Source organism: Gymnoscopelus braueri (genome assembly GCF_963280865.1).
Source record: "Gymnoscopelus braueri genome assembly, chromosome: 18".
In the NCBI taxonomy this organism is placed as follows: Eukaryota; Metazoa; Chordata; class Actinopteri; order Myctophiformes; family Myctophidae; genus Gymnoscopelus; species Gymnoscopelus braueri.
This window is the reverse complement of record NC_137618.1, coordinates 31,205,363-31,223,811: the sequence shown is the minus strand read 5'-3', so window position 1 is coordinate 31,223,811 and position 18,449 is coordinate 31,205,363. Positions and strand designations below refer to the sequence as shown.

The window sequence follows — 18,449 nt, the reverse complement described above, 5'->3', positions numbered from 1 at the left end:
TGTAACCATCCCCTGGGCTGATAAAATAGAGTGCCAGTGTTCATTGAGGTCACTGAGGTTACCATGGCCACCTCCCATCACGTTTCATTGAAACCAAAGCCAATTATTTTACTACAATAATAGATACATACACCCACACTCAGCCCACAATCAGTTGTAATAAAATAGAGATAATTATGTCCATAATTAGTTCTTCTAAATGACTGAATTCTAAATCCACGTGCGTTAGATTGATTTAATATAACAATTTGGATAACATTCCCATAAAAACAAAGCTCTAAAATATGATTGAAATATGTATTTATTGAGCTAGTCTTGAGAGCTAAGGGCGTCCTTCAATGAAAGATAGCATGCCAGTGTTTAACTCTTGTCTTTTGTCAGATGTAAAAAAAGAAAAAGAAAAGAAATCGTCAGAAATGCTATGAAACACTTCCCCCTACTGACACTGAAAGGCTCTTGCAGTTTCTTCCAGTATTTCCAATAACACCAAATAGCATTGACTTCTTTATAATCTTTCCATTTCTTTTTTGTAGCAGACAAAAAAATAAAATTCTGGCAAGTATTAATTTAGTCACTTTATTGCAAAACATTTGAACACAAGCTTATTAATTTGTAAATCGATTCAATATATTTAGTGTATGAATGTTGACAGATGTTGCAACAGTAAGACATTCTGTTACCATTATAAATCTATTTCTCATTTACAAGTGATTAAAAATATATACTTTTACAAACCACTATCATCAGATAATGCAACAACCACCAGTGAACTGAAATCTTCATGAGAAGATTAGGTTTGGATCATCAAATAAAAAACTACAGAAAGATAAAAGTGCAAGATTGTTAATGTAAATAAAACAAAATAACAGAACTAAACCCTGAGATATGCCATGCTATCAGTTACCACTAGCTAGGCTACATTAACTGTTGTTCAAAAACATCCTGAAGATATCTCTATAAAAAACAAATCATGATTACTGTATCAAATCATGATTACTGTATCAAATGCTTTGGAGACATTCAAAGTCTTAGTGCCAGGAATTGCAGTAAAATAATTATTTCAAATAATATTGATCTTCAAAAAGCATATAAAATTGCATTAAAATAGTTTTATTATTGGCAAACTCAAATGGCTAAATGGATGCATTTGGTGTTCATATCAGAACTTCGATATCATAGGCAATAGGCACCATGCCAATATTTTATTATTTTAACTCAATAGAGTAAATGTATCACGCTGTGCCCATATCAAATCCAGTGCTTTTGTTTTATTCTTTCATACGGTATAGACTACTCATCAGGCACTGTTTGCAGTTCATTTTCATTTTACATGAATCTTTATTCAAGATTGTTTACTGTATACTACTTTTTTTTTCTTCTAGTACTTCTACTTCTTGTTCTTCTACCTGTGTCTCAGCTATTATTGTTTCCAGCTAGATATAGTCACCTAAACTAGGCTCACCTACTGTACCTGTACAGTGTATGCACACCAGGGTTTTGATCCTATCCACTTTTCCATCCTGATGTGAAGACCGCGCTTTTGATCCTACTCTTCCTCTTGACTGTCTGTTAGGTTGTGTTGTTCCTCCCCATGTTTGTCATTCTCTCCCTTGTTATGACCCACTTCCATTTCCTTCTCTTCGGCCTCCTTTTCTCTATTTGATCCTTCTGCTACTTTGTCACATATCTGTACTTTCGCTTGGTCACCCGCAATATTGCCATCTTCCGTTTTTGGTGAGAGGCCGCGTGTGTTCACCGGTGTATCAACACCTTGAACACACCGTGTCGTCCTGAACCATGGGCGCTGGAATGTTCAGTTCTTCCTGGGTCATTTTTGACTCCGGTTCAGGGTGCTGAGGATTCTGACCAGGCTGTTCAGGTATAGTTGGCCCCTGTGGAGGAGATTCTAACTCACAATTGGGATCCAACGATTTACTAACAGAGTCCGGTTGATTATTTCCTTCAAAATCTGGTGACTCTCCATGTTTACCACTCTCTCCCTTTACATCATTACCCTGTCCAATTTCCTTTTCTTTGGCTTCCTGTTCTGTTTTCTCTATTTGATCTTCATTATCCGCTTCATCACATCGCTCTACTTTCTCCTGGTCATGACCCACGCATGCCACATTTACATTTTCCACATCTGCTGAGACACTGTGTGTGTTCACCTGCTCATCAACATTCTGACTAAGGTCCTTCTCATCCTCTGTTTCTACCCCTGTGTCACTATCCCCATGAGCCTCCATATCTCCTCCTTGCCCAGGACGATTACTACAAGGACTTTGAGAGACTTCTCCCGCCTCGTTATCGGCAATCATCTTCTCATTGCAAGGTTCGTCTCTACTTTGTCCAGGCTGGGCCTCATGTTCTTGGGGCCCTGCTGTGTAGAGGTCTGTCTGTGAACCTTCTGACTCATCCAACTTGTAATTGTCCTTGATTTCGTGGTCAGGATGTGGCGTGATTTCATCTGAATAGTTAAGGGAGGAAGGAGGCTGATTTGACTCCTTAATAGGTTCATCCGATTCAATAACTATGTCTGATGCATTTGTTTCTTCACAACCCATTGAATCTCTTTCATGCTGGCTTGCATGAACAGGCTCTACTGTTTCATCTTGATCCTTACTGGGCTCTGGAGTGTTTGCTTCTTCTTGGGACTCACTTTGTTCTGGTTGCTTATGGTTCACATCAGGGTTAGGGTCACAGCTGGGATCTTCTGATTTACTAACTGGTTGATTTGTCCCTTCAAAAACTTGTGACTCTGTTTCTGGTTCAGTTGTCTCTGTAGGTTTTACTGTGTCCAGGTCTAGGCCTGCATCTTCTTTAGGTTCACTATCAATGTCTTCAGGTTGAGTCACATCCGGAAATAGGGCTTTCTTTGTAGTGTGATTTTGCTCGGTAGGAGACGGTGCCTCATCTGTCACATGGCCTGTAATGAAAGAATATTTATTACCAGTAGACTTTAAACAGTTGCACATTTCATAGTATAAGTATATTGTCATAATAAAACTTGCATGCCAAACCACCCTAATGATTCAGCCCGCTTTGTGAATCGTGGTCTGTCCTTTATTACACGACAATTGCAGCATTCAGCTGTCTGTTATTTCTTAATAGCAGACTGCTGCTATGAAGACCAGACTGTTGCTATGCCCAGAGAGTGCACACCTGAATCAATCAATCAATCAGCCGTGCTTGGTTTTTGGCGTGTTCAACATGGCAGCCATGTAAACAAACATGCAGTGTCATTTTACAGCTAAAGAGTACACTAAAGAATGTTTTTGAAAACATTTGAGGCAAGTAGTAACAGACTAATGATTCATATGTGATCAACACTTCCTATTGGAGATGTGGCATAATCTAATGGACTATTTTCCATAAGCATCCATAAGAAAATCATTTTAAAATCAATGAAATAGTTTTGTTGTTACATTTTGTGTCCATTTATTTATTAAGTTGCCATGTAATAAGTGGTATAATTGAATTAACGGAGAGCTGGTCAGTGTTGAGAAATTAACCCCTTCAGGGTGATAAAGACCCCTCTGCTTCGAGTTAGAGTCTAATCACCCAGTCAGGGTTTATTTCTAAACAAGGACCTTCTCACCACTCATTATCCCTGACACATTCACTCACTCTCTACTAATATTGTAAAAACGTAATCTCAAAACACTACTGTAAATATGTGACCATGAGTAATGGAAATGTTTTGACTCTTCTGTAACATCACATACCTTCAGGTGTACTATGTGATGGTTGCATCTCCTCATCATCTGCCTCCATCTGTACAGCCTGTGCAGGGGTCTGTTCTGTTGAGTTGCTTTCATGCTGGCTTGCATGAACAGGCTCTACTGTGTCTTCCTGATCCTTACTGGGCTCTGGGGTGTTTGATTCTTCCTGGGACTCACTTGGTTCAGGTTGCTTATGTTTCACATCAGGGTTAGGGTCACAGCTGGGATCTTCTGATTTACTAACTGGTTGATTTGTCCCTTCAAATGCTTGCGACTCTGTTTCTGGTTCAGTTGTCTCTGTAGGTTTTATTGTGCCCTGGTCTAGGCCTGAATCTTCTTTAGGTTCACTATCGAAGTCTTCAGGTTGAGTCACATCAGGAAATAGGGCTTTCTTTGTAGTGTGATTTTGCTCAGTAGGAGACTGTGCCTCATCTGTCACATGGCCTGTAATGAAAGAACATTTATTACCAGTAGACTCAAACAGTTGCACCTTTCATAGTTTTAAAATAGTCATTATAAAACGCGCATGCCAAACCACACTAATGATTTAGCCTGGTTGTGATCTGTCCTTTATGAAACAGCTTGGTTGAAAGTTAGTTTCTGACTGGTCAATCACTGCATTCAGCTGTCTGTTATTTCTTAATAGCAGGCCGCTATGAACAACAGACCATAGCTAGTATGGCCAGAGAGTGCGGACCAGAATTCATGAATTCATGAATTCATGAATCAATCAATCTGCGGTGCTTGGTTTTCAACGTATTTAACATGGCAGCCATGTAAACAAACACACAATGTCATTTTACAGCTAAACAGTACACTAAAGAATGTTTTTGAAAAGATTTGAGGCAAGCAGTAACAGAATATTGATTCATATTTGATCAATCACTTCCTATCGGAGATTTGTGAGCCGACCATGTTGTGCTGGAAGCACCTGGCATTATCTGATGGATTTTCTTTACCATAAGCAAATACTTTTAGAATCAATTAAATCGTTTTGCTGTTGCATTTTGTGTCAATTTATTAATTTCTTTACTAAGTTGCTGTGTAAAAAGTGGGATAATTAACGGTGAGCCGGTCAGTGTTGAGAAATAAACCCCTTCAGTGTGATAAAGACCCCTCTGCTTCGAGTCAAAGTCTAATCACCAAAGTCAGGGTTCATTTCTAAACAAGGACCAGCTCACCGGCACCGCTCATTATCCCTGACACATTCACTCACTCTCTACTAATATTGTAAAAACTTAATCTCAAAACACTACTGTAAATATGTGACCATGAGTAATGGAAATGTTTTGACTCTTCTGTAACATCACATACCTTCAGGTGTACTATGTGATGGTTGCGTCTCCTCATCATCTGCCTTCATCTGTACAGCCTGTGCAGGGGTCTGTTCTGTTGAGTCGCTTTCATGCTGGCTTGCATGAACAGGCTCTACTGTGTCATCATGATCCTTAATGGGCTCTGGAGTGTTTGATTCTTCTTGGGACTGACTTGTTTCAGGTTGCTTATGGTTCACATCAGGGTTAGGGTCACAGCTGGGATCTTCTGATTTACTAACTGGTTGATTTGTCCCTTCAAAAACTTGTGACTCTGTTTCCGGTTCAGTTGTCTCTGTAGGTTTTACTGTGCCCTGGTCTAGGCCTGCATCTTCTTTAGGTTCACTATCGATGTCTTCAGGTTGAGTCACATCCGGAAATAGGGCTTTCTTTGTAGTGTGATTTTGCTCAGTAGGAGACTGTGCCTCATCTGTCACATGGCCTGTAATGAAAGAACATTTATTACCAGTCGACTCAAACAGTTGCACCTTTCAGTGTGATTTTGTTCCGTAGAAGTCTGTTCCCTTTTCTCTGAATTAGCCACCAGAACATTTATTACCAGTACACTCAAACAGATGTATATTTAAGAGTTTAAAAAATTGTCATAACACTTTTGTCATAACAAACCTTTAGGGGTTTCATTGAGCAACACTGGCATCTGTTCATTCCCCAACCCTACGTTTTCTGTAAAGTGAAAAGAAGAAGGAAGAAATATGCTTGTGATTGACACGCAAATGATTCAGCCTAGTTGTAGATAGAGAGGTACTGTAGAGTATTTTATTGGCATTTAAAAGCTAAAAGCTTTAAAAGCTAAAACAAAGCACCTCAAAAGCGCCAACATAGTTATGATCTGTGCTTCATTCACAGTCACTTACTCTCTACATACAAAAAATATATATAACATTATCTCAAAAGACTACTGTAATATGTGACCACAAGTAATGGAAATGTTTTGACTCTTCTATAACGTCACATACCTTCTGGTGTACTATGTGATGGTTGCGTCTCCTCATCATCAGCCTTCATCTGTACAGCCTGTGCAGGGGTCTGTTCTGTTGAGTCGCTTTCATGCTGGCTTGCATGAACAGGCTCTACTGTGTCATCATGGTCCTTACTGGGCTCTGGAGTGTTTGATTCTTCTTGGGACTCACTTGTTTCAGGTTGCTTATGGTTCACATCAGGGTTAGGGTCACAGCTGGGATCTTCTGATTTACTAACTGGTTGATTTGTCCCTTCAAAAACTTGTGACTCTGTTTCCGGTTCAGTTGTCTCTGTAGGTTTTACTGTGCCCTGGTCTATGCCTGCATCTTCTTTAGGTTCACTATCGATGTCTTCAGGTTGAGTCACATCAGGAAATAGGGTTTTCTTTTCAGTGTGATTTTGTTCCGTAGAAGTCTGTTCCTCTTTCTCTGAAATAGCCACCAGAACATTTATTACCAGTACACTCAAACAGATGTATATTTAAGAGTTTAAAAAATTGTCATAACACTTGCATGCCAAACCTTTAGGGGTTTCATTGAGCAACACTGGCATCTGTTCATTCCCCAACCCTACGTTTTCTGTAAAGTGAAAAGAAGAAGGAAAGAATATGCTTGTGATTGACACGCAAATGATTCAGCCTAGTTGTAGATAGAGAGGTACTGTAGAGTATTTTATTGGCATCAATTTAAAAGCTAAAACAAAGCACCTCAAAAGCGCCAACATAGTTATGATCTGTGCTTCATTCACAGTCACTTACTCTCTACATACAAAAAATATATATAATATTATCTCAAAAGACTACTGTACTAATGTGACCACAAGTAATGGAAATGTTTTGACTCTTCTATAACATCACATACCTTCTGGTGTACTATGTAATGGTTGCGTCTCCTCATCATCTGCCTTCATCTGTACAGTCTGTGCAGGGGTCTGTTCTGTTGAGTCGCTTTCATGCTGGCTTGCATGAACAGGCTCTACTGTGTCATCCTGATCCTTACTGGGCTCTGGGGTGTTTGATTCTTTCTGGGACTGACTTGGTTCAGGTTGCTTATGGTTCAAATCAGGGTTAGGGTCAAAGCTAGGATCTTCTGATTTACTAACTGGTTGATTTGTCCCTTCAAAAACTTGTGACTCTGTTTCTGTCTGATTTGTCTCTGTACGTTTTACTGAGCCCTGGTCTGGGCCTGCAGCTTCTTTAGGTTCACTTTTGATGTCTTCAGGTCGAGTCAGGTCGAGTTGTTTAGGTCGAGGAGACTGTGCCTTTTCAGTCGCCTGTTCATAAATCTTTACCTTATCGAACACATTGCCTGTAATCAAAGAACATTTATTACTAGCAGACTGAAACAGCTGCATCTTTTATAGTTTCTTTTATAGTAGACAAACATTGTCATAATGAAATTTGCATGCCAAACCTTTAGGGGTTTCACTGAGCAGAGGTTCTTTCTCCTGGTCTTTGTCTGTCTTCTCCTCTGACCCTGATTAACAGAATGAACAGTAAGGATAAGGATAATTCCTTTTAACAGGTCCGTTCATGAAAGTCCTTGCGGTCTTGTTTCCAACGAGGGCCTGTGAGCAATTAGGGGTTAAGAGTCTTGCTCAGGGACATATTTCATTTCATCGACACATTTGCTGGCCTGGCCTGGAATCGTACCTGGGGCAACCAGGGCCTCTGGCTCCCAAGGCGGGCTCACTAACCACTCAGCTATGGCCGCCCCTTAACAATATAAACTAGAAAAAGTGCTCCTCGGAGCACAGGTCTCCGCCAGGTCAGGTAGGTTATTGAGGCCTCCTGGTGGCGCAATAATAGGCCAAAGTGAAAAGGGTGCCATTTCTTCTTAGGCCTTGCACGGCAATCGGACACTGCATTCATGATTTGAGGCATTTTGTTCAAAAAAAGTGTTTTGCTAAATTAGACCTGCTGGTGGCGCTATAACAGGCCAATGTTAAAAGGGTGGCATTAGCTCCTCAACATAGTGCGAAAGTGCGTGCAAAGTTTGACCGCAATCGGATGCTGCGTTCATGATTTGCGGCATTTTGTTCAAAACAAGCCACTACTGCAAACTTTAGATGTCAATCTTAGCCAATCAGGATGGAATATGAAAAATCAAACACATCCGTCTTGATCACATGACTAGAGATCACGTGTACCGATTTGCGTGAAATTTGGATAAAATCGGAAGGAGTAATATAAAAAAAAATGTTTTACATAAGTTGGCCTCCTGGTGGCGCTATAAAAGGCAGATGTGAAAAATGCAGGGCAAAGGTTTTTCCTTGACCTCTAGGGAGTGCGCTTACAAAGTTTTACACAGATCGGTGCAGTTATAGGTAAAAACACGAATCAGTCTGTTATAGCGCCACCATGAGGCTGATTTGAAAATGTTCAAGTGGCATTTCTTCCTCGATATAGTGGAAATATGTGTGCAAAATTTCAAGGAAATTGTATGCTGTGTTCATGATTTGAGGCATTTTGTTCAAAACGGAGCACTCCTGCAAACTTTGGAAGCCATTTTTAGCTAATCAGGATGGAATATGAAAAATCACAATATCTCTATGACTATAGAGATATTGTGGACCGATTTGCGGGATTTTTGGACAAAATCTGTAGGAGTACTGTCAAAAAATAGGTTTTGCACAAATCGGCCTCCTGGTGGCACTATGAAAGGCCCATGTGGGGCTGAGGTTCTGCTGTGGCATCCAGGGAGTGTGTGTGCACAGTTTCACTGCGAACAAGCCAACGGTGCCGGAGATTAGCTGTACACAGACAGAATGACGGACAGACACACGGACGGACACACGGACGGACGGACGGACGGACGGACGGACAGGGGGCAAAACATACTCTCTCGCCATGCCTTTCGGCCTGGCGGAGACAATAAATGCAGACTCAATTCATCCTCTGATTTGCTAACGATTAGATTTTCCCCTTCAAAACGTGCAACTCTATTTCTGGTTACTTTGACTATGAGTGGGTCTGTACTGGTAACTACTTTGTGATTTCAGTTTAGGTTCTTACCACTTGGGGCCAGACGGGCCAATGGCTGATTGCTGGGAAGGGTGGCATCGCGGCTATTTCGGCTAAGGGGTTGCCTTTTCTCCTTTTTAGTTGACTTCTTTCCTGAAATGAGAATCAAGAGAAAGATGTATAATAAAATGTATTCACCAAGCAATCCGTTAAATCACTTAGAATCAGTCTTCACCCAAAACATTTCAACATTTCATAGCTGGAAATTATTCATTATCACAGTCCATAATATTGTAAGCCTTACTCTGAGTGACAGTGGGTTGTATTTTTTAAGCAACATGTTCCAATAAGAGGCATTATGTCCAAAGATGTCCAGTCAAATTATGAAGCTAATACATAATTATGTACTACTGTAAGTATCCATTTCCCAAGTAAGTGGCATAGAAACAAAGAATAACATACCCTCCGGCATGTTGCCATTTCTTCCATTTCTGCACACAACCAGGACACTGTGGCTTAGGTTCAACTCATTCTTGTTTTAACCACATGGACCCTAGAGTCTGTCCCTATTCTGGGCATGTCATAATAGGCAAACATTCCGAAAGAAATAGGCGATCTATAAGTTCGTAATGCATTGTGAGCTTTTAGATCGCCTGTTTTCGGTGAAGAGATTTGGTTTAGACCCCTGGGAGGTTCAACTACAGGGCGCAAAATAAACTACTTTAGTGAGGCAAATTCAAACAGATTTAGTTTTATTTTTCAATTGATGCATTCAGAGCTGAACATAATTATTATATGTCCATCAGTGTGTTTGCAGTTTCTACAAGTGAGACCACAATTTGATTACAATATGTCTTAATGTTGCAGACACACCTCCTATATCACGGTAGATAACTTCTAATAACAATTACAAAACTGGTTGATCACATGAACGCCAGATAATAGTCTTACTATCTGATGAAGATGCAGTCTGGATTAAATCTGTGTCCTTTCTAGGTGTGCAACAGCTAATCAATCTATTTAATCGATTATTTAAAAAAATCAATAATCGATAATGAACTTAATTAAATAATCGATTAATAATCTATCCGTATTTTGGCCCTGTCATTATACGCGAAAAGTTGAATACATTTGCTAAACTAAATCTAAAATAGTGAAAATATGAGATCAACAAGCTCACAATGCGTCGCATTGTAGATCAGCTATTTTCACGAGTGTTTAATCGACTTGCTGATATATAAAAACAATTTAAGTATTCTCGAATATTTTATGAATCGAAAATCTGAATCACTAAGAAGATAATCGATAGTTGCAGCCCTACTCCATTCCCAATGTAGGATAAGAGATGTTAATTCAAAGCATTTCCCCTCAGTGATCAAAATAAAACTTTATTAATTATTATATCAATAAACTATCGCATACTGCGTTCCAGTGTGTCCTGGATTGCAGCATAATTATATATTTTTTACGTCAGCAAAGGTGAGCAATTGTTCTGTAGAATAGGCTTATATAATATCCTGCCATGCTTTATTACCCTCGTATTTAGTCCTGTGACGTTATACGTCTCATTCACTTACGTTCAGCTGATCCACCGAGCGAAGAACTCGCTTGGCAAATAAACAGTTCTACAAGCTGTCAAGGCGTTGTGATGCGAAGCGTTGTAAGCTTGTAGATATGTTCTTTTTTGACAAGTGACGCTGTTGTACTATGGAGTGCTCACCACGGTGAAGTTGGCGCTAAACGGGGCGTGGAACAATGCAAATGATGCACACATGAATGTGCAGCTGATTTATGAACAAGTGGAATTCATCATCTGATACACCTGAGATGTGCACAAATCAAGGCTGTACACAGTACACTCCTTTTCATGAATCCAAAATGATTTTTTACTTTGGAACAAACCTACACTAAAATATAGTAGAAATTCCAGAAGAGCTTTGTGAATGAGGCCCATTGTTTTCTATGTTGTCTATTTTCCATCCGCTTATAAAGGATCAAATTCATTGTTTATTTTCATCTTATCTGCTCCGTGCCCTGTAAAGAATAAACAGCCATGGCTGGCAAAGTTAAATAATTCCAACCAAAATCGGGTGCAACTATAATAAAACGTGCATGCCAAACCTTATTTTGAGGTTTCATTTAGCAATGCCACTCTCTGCAAATCTCCTGACACTCCTTTTAAGATAAGATAAACTTCGGTGTCACAGCAGCAACAGCAGTGAGAATGAAACACAGGAGTGATACAGTACAGCTAAGAGAGAGAATCAAGTGCCAATCCGAGTTAAATAACTTCTGGCCTACTGGGAAAGTGTGTGCAAAGTTTCACGCAAATCGGTCAAACGTTGCTAGAAATTAGCTGTTCACGGACACACTGTCACAGACCCACACACGGACGGACAGGTCTACACTCTCCAGCCTTCGGCCGTACGGCCTGGCGGAGACAGCAACTTCTTGGTAATCATTGCTAGAGTGATAAATGTTTTCCAAATGGAGCTATTGAAGTCTATCAACAATGAGTACAGTACAGTTTTTTCTCTTTACTTGCGTGACGTGACGTCCAGAGCTAGAGTGAGCCGTTTTCCTTTTTCTATGCTACATGGCTTTGCATATAATCTGGGTTCAAGTCTTTTTTGTGATCTATTTAACATTTCATTGTCTCACTCAGCACTTTCAGCTTTCCAATCACTCTCTGTACAGTACAGTACAGTAGATAGAGATCCAAAACACAACTTCAAAAACTGAATTTTAAGAACATGTAGTTGATATATTAAAGAAGAAAAGCTAAATACCTTCTGATGGCTGGCTCTCCACATCATTTGTGTTTGTTTTCTCAGCCCCTGTAGCATCCAGGCAGGAGCCATGGGGGTGGGGGGAGGTCGGGGGGGGAGAAAATGCAAATTAGTGATCAATCACTCAATCAAACAAACTTTATTTATATAACACATTTTATACATCAGTTGCAACGCAATGTGCTTCCAAGAAAAAAAATATTAAAGAAGGACATTTTAAAAGAGGATGATAAAAAATACATAAAAATACAATTTACAATTTAAGAAATTAAGCAATAAATGCAATGCAAAGCAATGCTAAAAAGATTTCTATTAACGATGATTATGAAAGGAGATCTCAATCTACTTGAGCATGAAATAATTCTATACAAAAGATACAGGTGTCCTGTAAATACCCTAGTTCTGTAAAAAAGAAAAAGAGAGAAAAAAAGGACAGTATTCTACCTTAGCAATCATAACAATTAGAATATACATATTGTATATGTTGACAAATAAAACTAAAGCTTTTGTAATTATATTGGCAATAACAATATTTTTTAAACAGGCAATAGTTTCAACTGTACCTTGCTTGTGTTTGCGGTAGTACAGGATGGCCACAACCACGAGGACAATTATAAGAATTACTAATATGCAGATCAATGGGATAATCCATGGCAGAGAGCTTTGACCTGCATATAAACACCATAAATAACATTGTCACATAGCAGCAAGGTTTACAGACCCACATACATTGCAGCTATTCTTTGTCCCTAGACTATTTTGGAAATCTTTTTCGATTTCTCTAATAAAAGTCTAAAGAAGAGAATTTAAATACTGTTAATCCCACCTACAGACCCAATTCTGCATCTAAACACCATTAAATTAGTAGATAGTTAAAGGAAGGCTTCTTTGCACAAACATCAGTTTGTGATCAAGAACAAGGTAATGGTTAAGAGCATGTTTCCTTTACTGTAATTATTAATTAAATCTGACTGATTTGAGTGTAGTCCGTTTCCACTTTACTGTCAGAGGCGTTCACCTTTGCCCTGATGACAGCATAGTTAGTTAGTTTTAGCTTATTAATTAACCATCACATTGTTGTAAATTAATATTAACCAGTCTAAATTGCTGCAAGAGACGAATAATTGTCTTACCTTGGAAGCAATCCTTTGCAGAGAACGTGGCTGTCTTTTCACTTACAGGGTTGATTACCTCACACGTGTAGACAGTATCATCTTCTCTTCCAACAGATATTGGTAACTCTGGGCCAGAACGTGACTCTCCATGAGGCAACCTCCATTCAAGTTTCATTAGAGATGGAGGACCTCGGGGCTCCGCAGAGCACACCAGGGATGCGCGGACTTCAGATGTGTCATTCATCACACAGGATATGGAAGGCTTGTCCACCTCATCTACAAATGCCAGACCATTCAGCTCAACAAATGACATACAGTACAGTAAAATGTGCTAATTTATCTCTGAGAGCATAAATATTGGCCCATATGGACCTTTACAATATATACAGTATGTTTATGCCAAAGTATCTCTGTTGAGAAAGGAGACCTGAGCCTGGGCCAGGCTTGGTCTTTCTCAAATGGGGGGATTCGTAGGGTTACTCAGTGTTTTTTTTTTGTCTGATACTGTTATGAAGAATTTATCCCACGTGTCTGAAAATCTGTTGAATCTGGAAACTAACATTTGAATACAGCAAATTTGCCAGTTCTACAGTACATGATCCACTCGCCATTAAAAAAAAACACAAGTTGCCGGCAGGAGGTTAGACATAACGCATTGGTAGGTCCACATAGCAGCAGGTATGTACATGAGGTTAGTTAGACATAAGGTGCAAAAAAGTAGCAACGAAGATGCATACTGTATGTGTGACTGTACCCTACCCTAAGAATGTCATTATAGTACACTGATTTAAGCAACACAGTTGCAGCTTTGATTAAAGGTAGGGTAAGTGATATTTTTTGGTTAAAACAAAAAGTATTTTGTTAAAAGGTTAAAGCACTATATTCTGATAGTAATCATTGCTATAGAGTGTTTGTTCAGTAACAGATGTCTCCCCGTCTCTCCAGCTCTTTAATAAACAGAAAATACATTTTCCGGTAGGTGTCAAAATCTCAGCCAATCAGGAGAAAGTACCAATTTTTAAGCTTCATTTTTACAGTGTTCCAGTTCCAATTTTGTCTGCTCATTTCTTAGTGTCATCACTTCCAATTTCACTTGTTTAATCTATATCCTGATTGAGTTCTCTATCCTGATTGGATAAAATTAGAAATGAAACTGAAACTGAAACGAAAATGCATTTTCTGTTTTATAAAGAGCTGGAGAGACAAGGAGACTCCTTTTACTGAACAAACACTCTATAGCAATGAGTACTATCAGAATATAGAGCTATTTAACACTTATTTTAACCAAAGAAAATCACTTACCCTACCTTTAATCAAATTAATGGGTGTGTTTAGAGTTAGGTGTGTCAATGTGCATTGACAATACTGTTGACTAATGTCTAATATGCTTCATTGCACATTGGCACACCTAAATCTAACACACCCATTATTAATTTGATCAGCTCCAGCAGCTGTGTTCCTTTCTAGCCTGCAATGTTTTTAATCTGCTGTAGTTTTTAACCTGAACTGTGAAACAAACTGCAAAATAAGCCTAGGATTTCATACCCCTTTAATGGGAGTGGCACTTAAGTTATTCCAGTGTTTCTGGCAAGGACAGCAGGTGCTTACAATACATTGTGTTATTTCAAGGGAACAGACACGTACTGTACATGAGAGAGTCCAGCTCATCGTCTGCAGAGTGCTGCAGACCTACAGACTTTTGCCATTCATAGTATAGTGTACTGGAAACATAATCAATGTGTAAGACCCCAATTTATAGATAACATCTCTCAAGGACAGGTACACATGGACACAAAAAATGACTGCTGCACCGACCTCATGCGGCCATCAGCTATGAAGCCTGTTTGACGAAAGTTCAATAAGGAAGATCATTTTTCTCACGCTATATTATTGTGCTTCATTTCTTTTCTGGGTAGTCTCACTACATCACTTCCTCTTTCCCACACTGTCAAAACCTTTAATTCACAATTTTAAGTGGGCGGCGGGGTAACTTTTTCGGCAAACATTCAACTTGATCTGTCCTGAATTTGGGCTTGCTGCATTCTGGCGAAGAGCCAACAGTTTAACATTTGTTCCTTGATCTGAGATAAAAACGAAAACTTACCAATGACCTCCACATTATGATGCAAAGTATGCAACATTTTCTTGACCGTTACTTCTAATTCATAGTGTCCACTGTCTTCATGACGGAGTCTTTTCAAAGTCAGCTCTGCTGTGTGCCAATCTAGAACGACCCTTTCCTTGTAGGTGCTATATACCCTTTCCTCACTGCCATCAAACTCCATGACCTTGCTGCCATTGTGTTTCCAAAGAATGTTCTCAGGTGGTCCATTGAAGGTGGGCTTCAAGATTATCTGCGACCCCCTGCCTCCATAATTTGGGCCTTTCTCTGCCACTGTGGACAGAAAGAAAGTACGTTCATTTTGGATATATTTCAAAACCGAAATTCGTTCTCTGCATTTAAAGGAGCAGTAATTATTTTCTTTTGTTAAAATAAATGTTAAATACCTCTATATTTTGATAGCAATCATTGCCATAGAGTATGTGTTCAGTAACAGGGGTCTCCCTTTCTCTCCAGCGCTTTAGTAAACAGAAAATGCATTTTCAGGCCGGGACACCAATTTTACCCAATCAGAGAAAACCAGAGAGAACTCATACAGGGGGTAAACAAGGGATATTAGAAGCGATGACACAAATAAACTAGAAAAGTGCTCTCCTCTGCACAGCTCAGAAAGAAAGTACTCTCTCCTCCTGATTGAATGAAATTGGCAACTCACCTGAAAATGTATGTTTACCGGTACTAAAGAGACAGGGCCCAGGGGCCCATGTTATTTTTTAATTTAGAGTAGCCAATTATGTTTACCCCCTTTTCTCCCCAATTTAGTCATTATGCCAATTGATTCCTCCCCACACACATTTCTGTGTTGTCACTGCTGTTCTATCCTACTGACTCACCTTCCAGTGAGGGGCCCCCACCGGGAGGATGTAGAGCCTTCGTCCTACTCCTCCCGCCCCAACACTCCCCGCTGACAGGTGCCGCCCCAGCCCGTAAGAGTACAATGACAATGATCACCCTCCCCCGAACACTGGCCAATTGTGTTCACATAGACGCCCGACGCCCCACAGTGGATTCGAACCCACAACCTCCGTTTTGGTGGGCAGGGACTTTAACACCGCGGCCACCCGAGCGTCGGGGGCCCGTGATACTGAACAAAACACTCAATATAGCAATGATACTATCAGAAATATAGAGCGCTTTAACCTTTTTACAAAAGCTAATTGTTTTAACCAAAAGATATCACTTTACACTACCTTTAACACATCTTAAAGGTACGGCAAGTGAAACACTAGGTGTCTAATAAACCCATGGGGGTTGGGCACTTTGTGTGAAGGACACAAACATTTAATAATCAATCAATGATATTTTTAAAACTTAAACAAAACTGTGTGTGTAATAAACCTATCATTGCAGAGTCTTGGCTCAGTAACAGGGGTCTAGTCTCCCCAACTCATAAACAAAAAATAATACTATTATATCCTATTAAAACACTTACTATTGAAATAATATTTTCAGGTGGGTTGCCAATTTCAGCCAATCAGGAGAGAGTATCCATTTATCAGCTTAAATTGTACAGCCATACTAGCCTAGTGTTTAAGTAATCCAGTTCCGCTCAATTCTTTGTCATGTCATCACTTCAAATTTCACTAGTTTATATATCCTGCATGACTTCTCACTCCTGTTTACTAAAGAGCTGGAGAGACCGAGACCCCTGTTACTGAACAAACACGACAGCAATCATTAATTACTAGCCAAGCAACAGTATCAGAATATAGAGCTATTTAACACAATTTTAACAAAACAAAAATCACCTAGGCCCACTGCAATTTTAACTGCTAATCAGTGTGGAAGGGAAGAGCATTTTATACTATCAACAACAGTGCAGTGCCTTCATTTATAGGTATCAGTTAGCTCTGGTCCATAGCGTTAGAAGGAGTTCTCCTTAACGATTCTTTCCCCTCGCACCGCGGTAGCGCAGCCTCTCGTCTGTAGTAAAAATAAAAAATACACTTTTGCTACTCACCAAAACAAAGACGGTTTTATGGAGTTGAAAGCCTACTCTACTAAGTGGGAACACTCTGAGCCCCCCACCTCACGTCTAAAATACATTTTTTCAGAAAAAAAGAAAACATTTCACCCGAAGGAAATAAATGTTTTGGTTACTCCACAGTGCCCTCTACAGATCTGGTCAATGGAATTTCCCTATTGACCAGATTCTTCCTTCCGTTGAAATATTTTATTTTCTGGACAAAAAGTGTATTTTAGACGTGAGGTGGGGGGGCTCCGAGTGTTCCCACTAAGTAGAGTAGGCTTTCAACTCCATAAAACTGTCTTTGTTTTGGTGAGTAGCTAAAGTGTATTTTTTATTTTTACTACAGACGAGAGGCTGCGCTACTGCGGTGCGAGGGAAAAGAATCTAACGTACCATAGCGTTAAGGAGAACTCCTTCTAACGCTATGGACCAGAGGGATCTGTATCATGCACCGAAAACTAGTAGCCTAACTCAAACTGAGCCAACTTTAGGTTTAATTATTAACTCGTAAATCCCTTGACAGAAATTATTTCTACATAAAACGTGTTGCTTGTTGTTCAATTGCCATTTATTGTCTACATTCCTGACTCCGTTTCTATAACGTAAACATAACCGCGTTACGTGCGCCACTTCTATCAGTGTATCTGAATTAAGTCGTTGTTTTTCTCCAGCCTAAAAGTTATGTAAAGTAGACCAACTCGAACAATTGATCATAATACTCACTTTGACAAGAGGCAAACGATACAACGACGAAATAGACGAAGAAAAGACAGGTAGCAGCCATTACACAGGAGAGTCTACGGTTACTTTCACTCTCGGCAGCCAGGTAAGAGAACAGGTGCAGCTTTGTTGCAGTAAAACAGGATTGTCCACTTCTTCCCAATGGGCTGAGCGTTAAAAAGGTGTATTTCTTTTAACTAACACATACCCGGGCTACTAGTAAGGAATCTCAGTGAGGTTGTTATCTACTCAGGTAAACACAGGCGTGGCTTTCTGGAATCTGGATTCAAATACTTGGACTTCAGAATTCCTCAAATGGAGAATAAGTTGAGCACCGACCAGATCCACTGCATACTTTCGTCAACAGAGGCAGCAGTGAGCAGTCAATGGCATCAATGCCGCTCCTCCGACAGGGTGGCTGACATTTCAGAATAAAAGCAATTATTAGAAGAATCTGTTTGTCTGAAACCAGCTACAGAATGTGGTCAAAATAGGTATTGTGTTGTATGAATTGTTCTTTTATCTACAAGCTCACAAGAATAGACCTATGGAGATTTCTGTATCTCTCTGTCTGTGTCCCTTTTATGCCCATATATGGAGTTACGTGTCAGGCATGCCCAAATAGTAAGTAAGTTACCATTCCATTGATGGTTCACATTGGGTGTAATTACAATTACAAAATACCAAATTCCTTGTCAACATAGTTTTGTTTTTTGTCTTTTATTTTGAAACCGTGCAAATAAAGAGTCACTGTCC

The 18,449-nt window shown here is 39.6% G+C and overlaps 1 protein-coding gene across 3 annotated transcripts; it reads right to left on the bottom strand.

Annotated features, from left to right (window-relative positions):
• Positions 1 to 566: 566 nt before the first annotated feature.
• Positions 567 to 18,034, bottom strand: LOC308105711 (uncharacterized protein). Of its 3 annotated transcripts, XM_080456632.1 has the most exons (14): positions 17,697 to 18,034; positions 14,987 to 15,277; positions 12,901 to 13,158; positions 12,331 to 12,435; positions 11,768 to 11,815; positions 9,030 to 9,131; positions 7,429 to 7,491; positions 6,877 to 7,323; positions 6,538 to 6,594; positions 6,013 to 6,444; positions 5,663 to 5,719; positions 5,037 to 5,477; positions 3,726 to 4,166; positions 567 to 2,926 (listed from the first exon to the last, which is right to left on the bottom strand). In XM_080456632.1, exons 1-14 carry the CDS (start codon positions 17,755 to 17,757, stop codon positions 1,764 to 1,766), a joined length of 3,966 nt encoding a protein of 1,321 aa, XP_080312758.1. In that variant the 5' UTR covers positions 17,758 to 18,034; the 3' UTR covers positions 567 to 1,763. The 3 variants fall into 3 exon arrangements, with proteins under 3 accessions (XP_080312758.1, XP_080312759.1, XP_080312760.1); XM_080456633.1 differs by lacking the exon at positions 5,663 to 5,719; XM_080456634.1 differs by lacking the exons at positions 5,663 to 5,719; positions 6,013 to 6,444; positions 6,538 to 6,594.
• Between the last annotated feature and the right edge of the window lie 415 nt (positions 18,035 to 18,449).

What these genes read in the sequence shown, in the direction of transcription:
- LOC308105711 (XM_080456632.1), bottom strand. Translation starts at nt 17,757, where the DNA reads ATGGCTGCTACCTGTCTTTTCTTCGTCTATTTCGTCGTTGTATCGTTT. An exon ending in GGAGAGCCAGCCATCAGAAG is followed by an intron (nt 9,132 to 11,767) that starts GTATTTAGCTTT and finishes TTCTCATTTCAG; the next exon opens with GAAAGAAGTCAACTAAAAAG. An exon ending in GGCCCGTCTGGCCCCAAGTG is followed by an intron (nt 7,492 to 9,029) that starts GTAAGAACCTAA and finishes TCTGTTAATCAG; the next exon opens with GGTCAGAGGAGAAGACAGAC.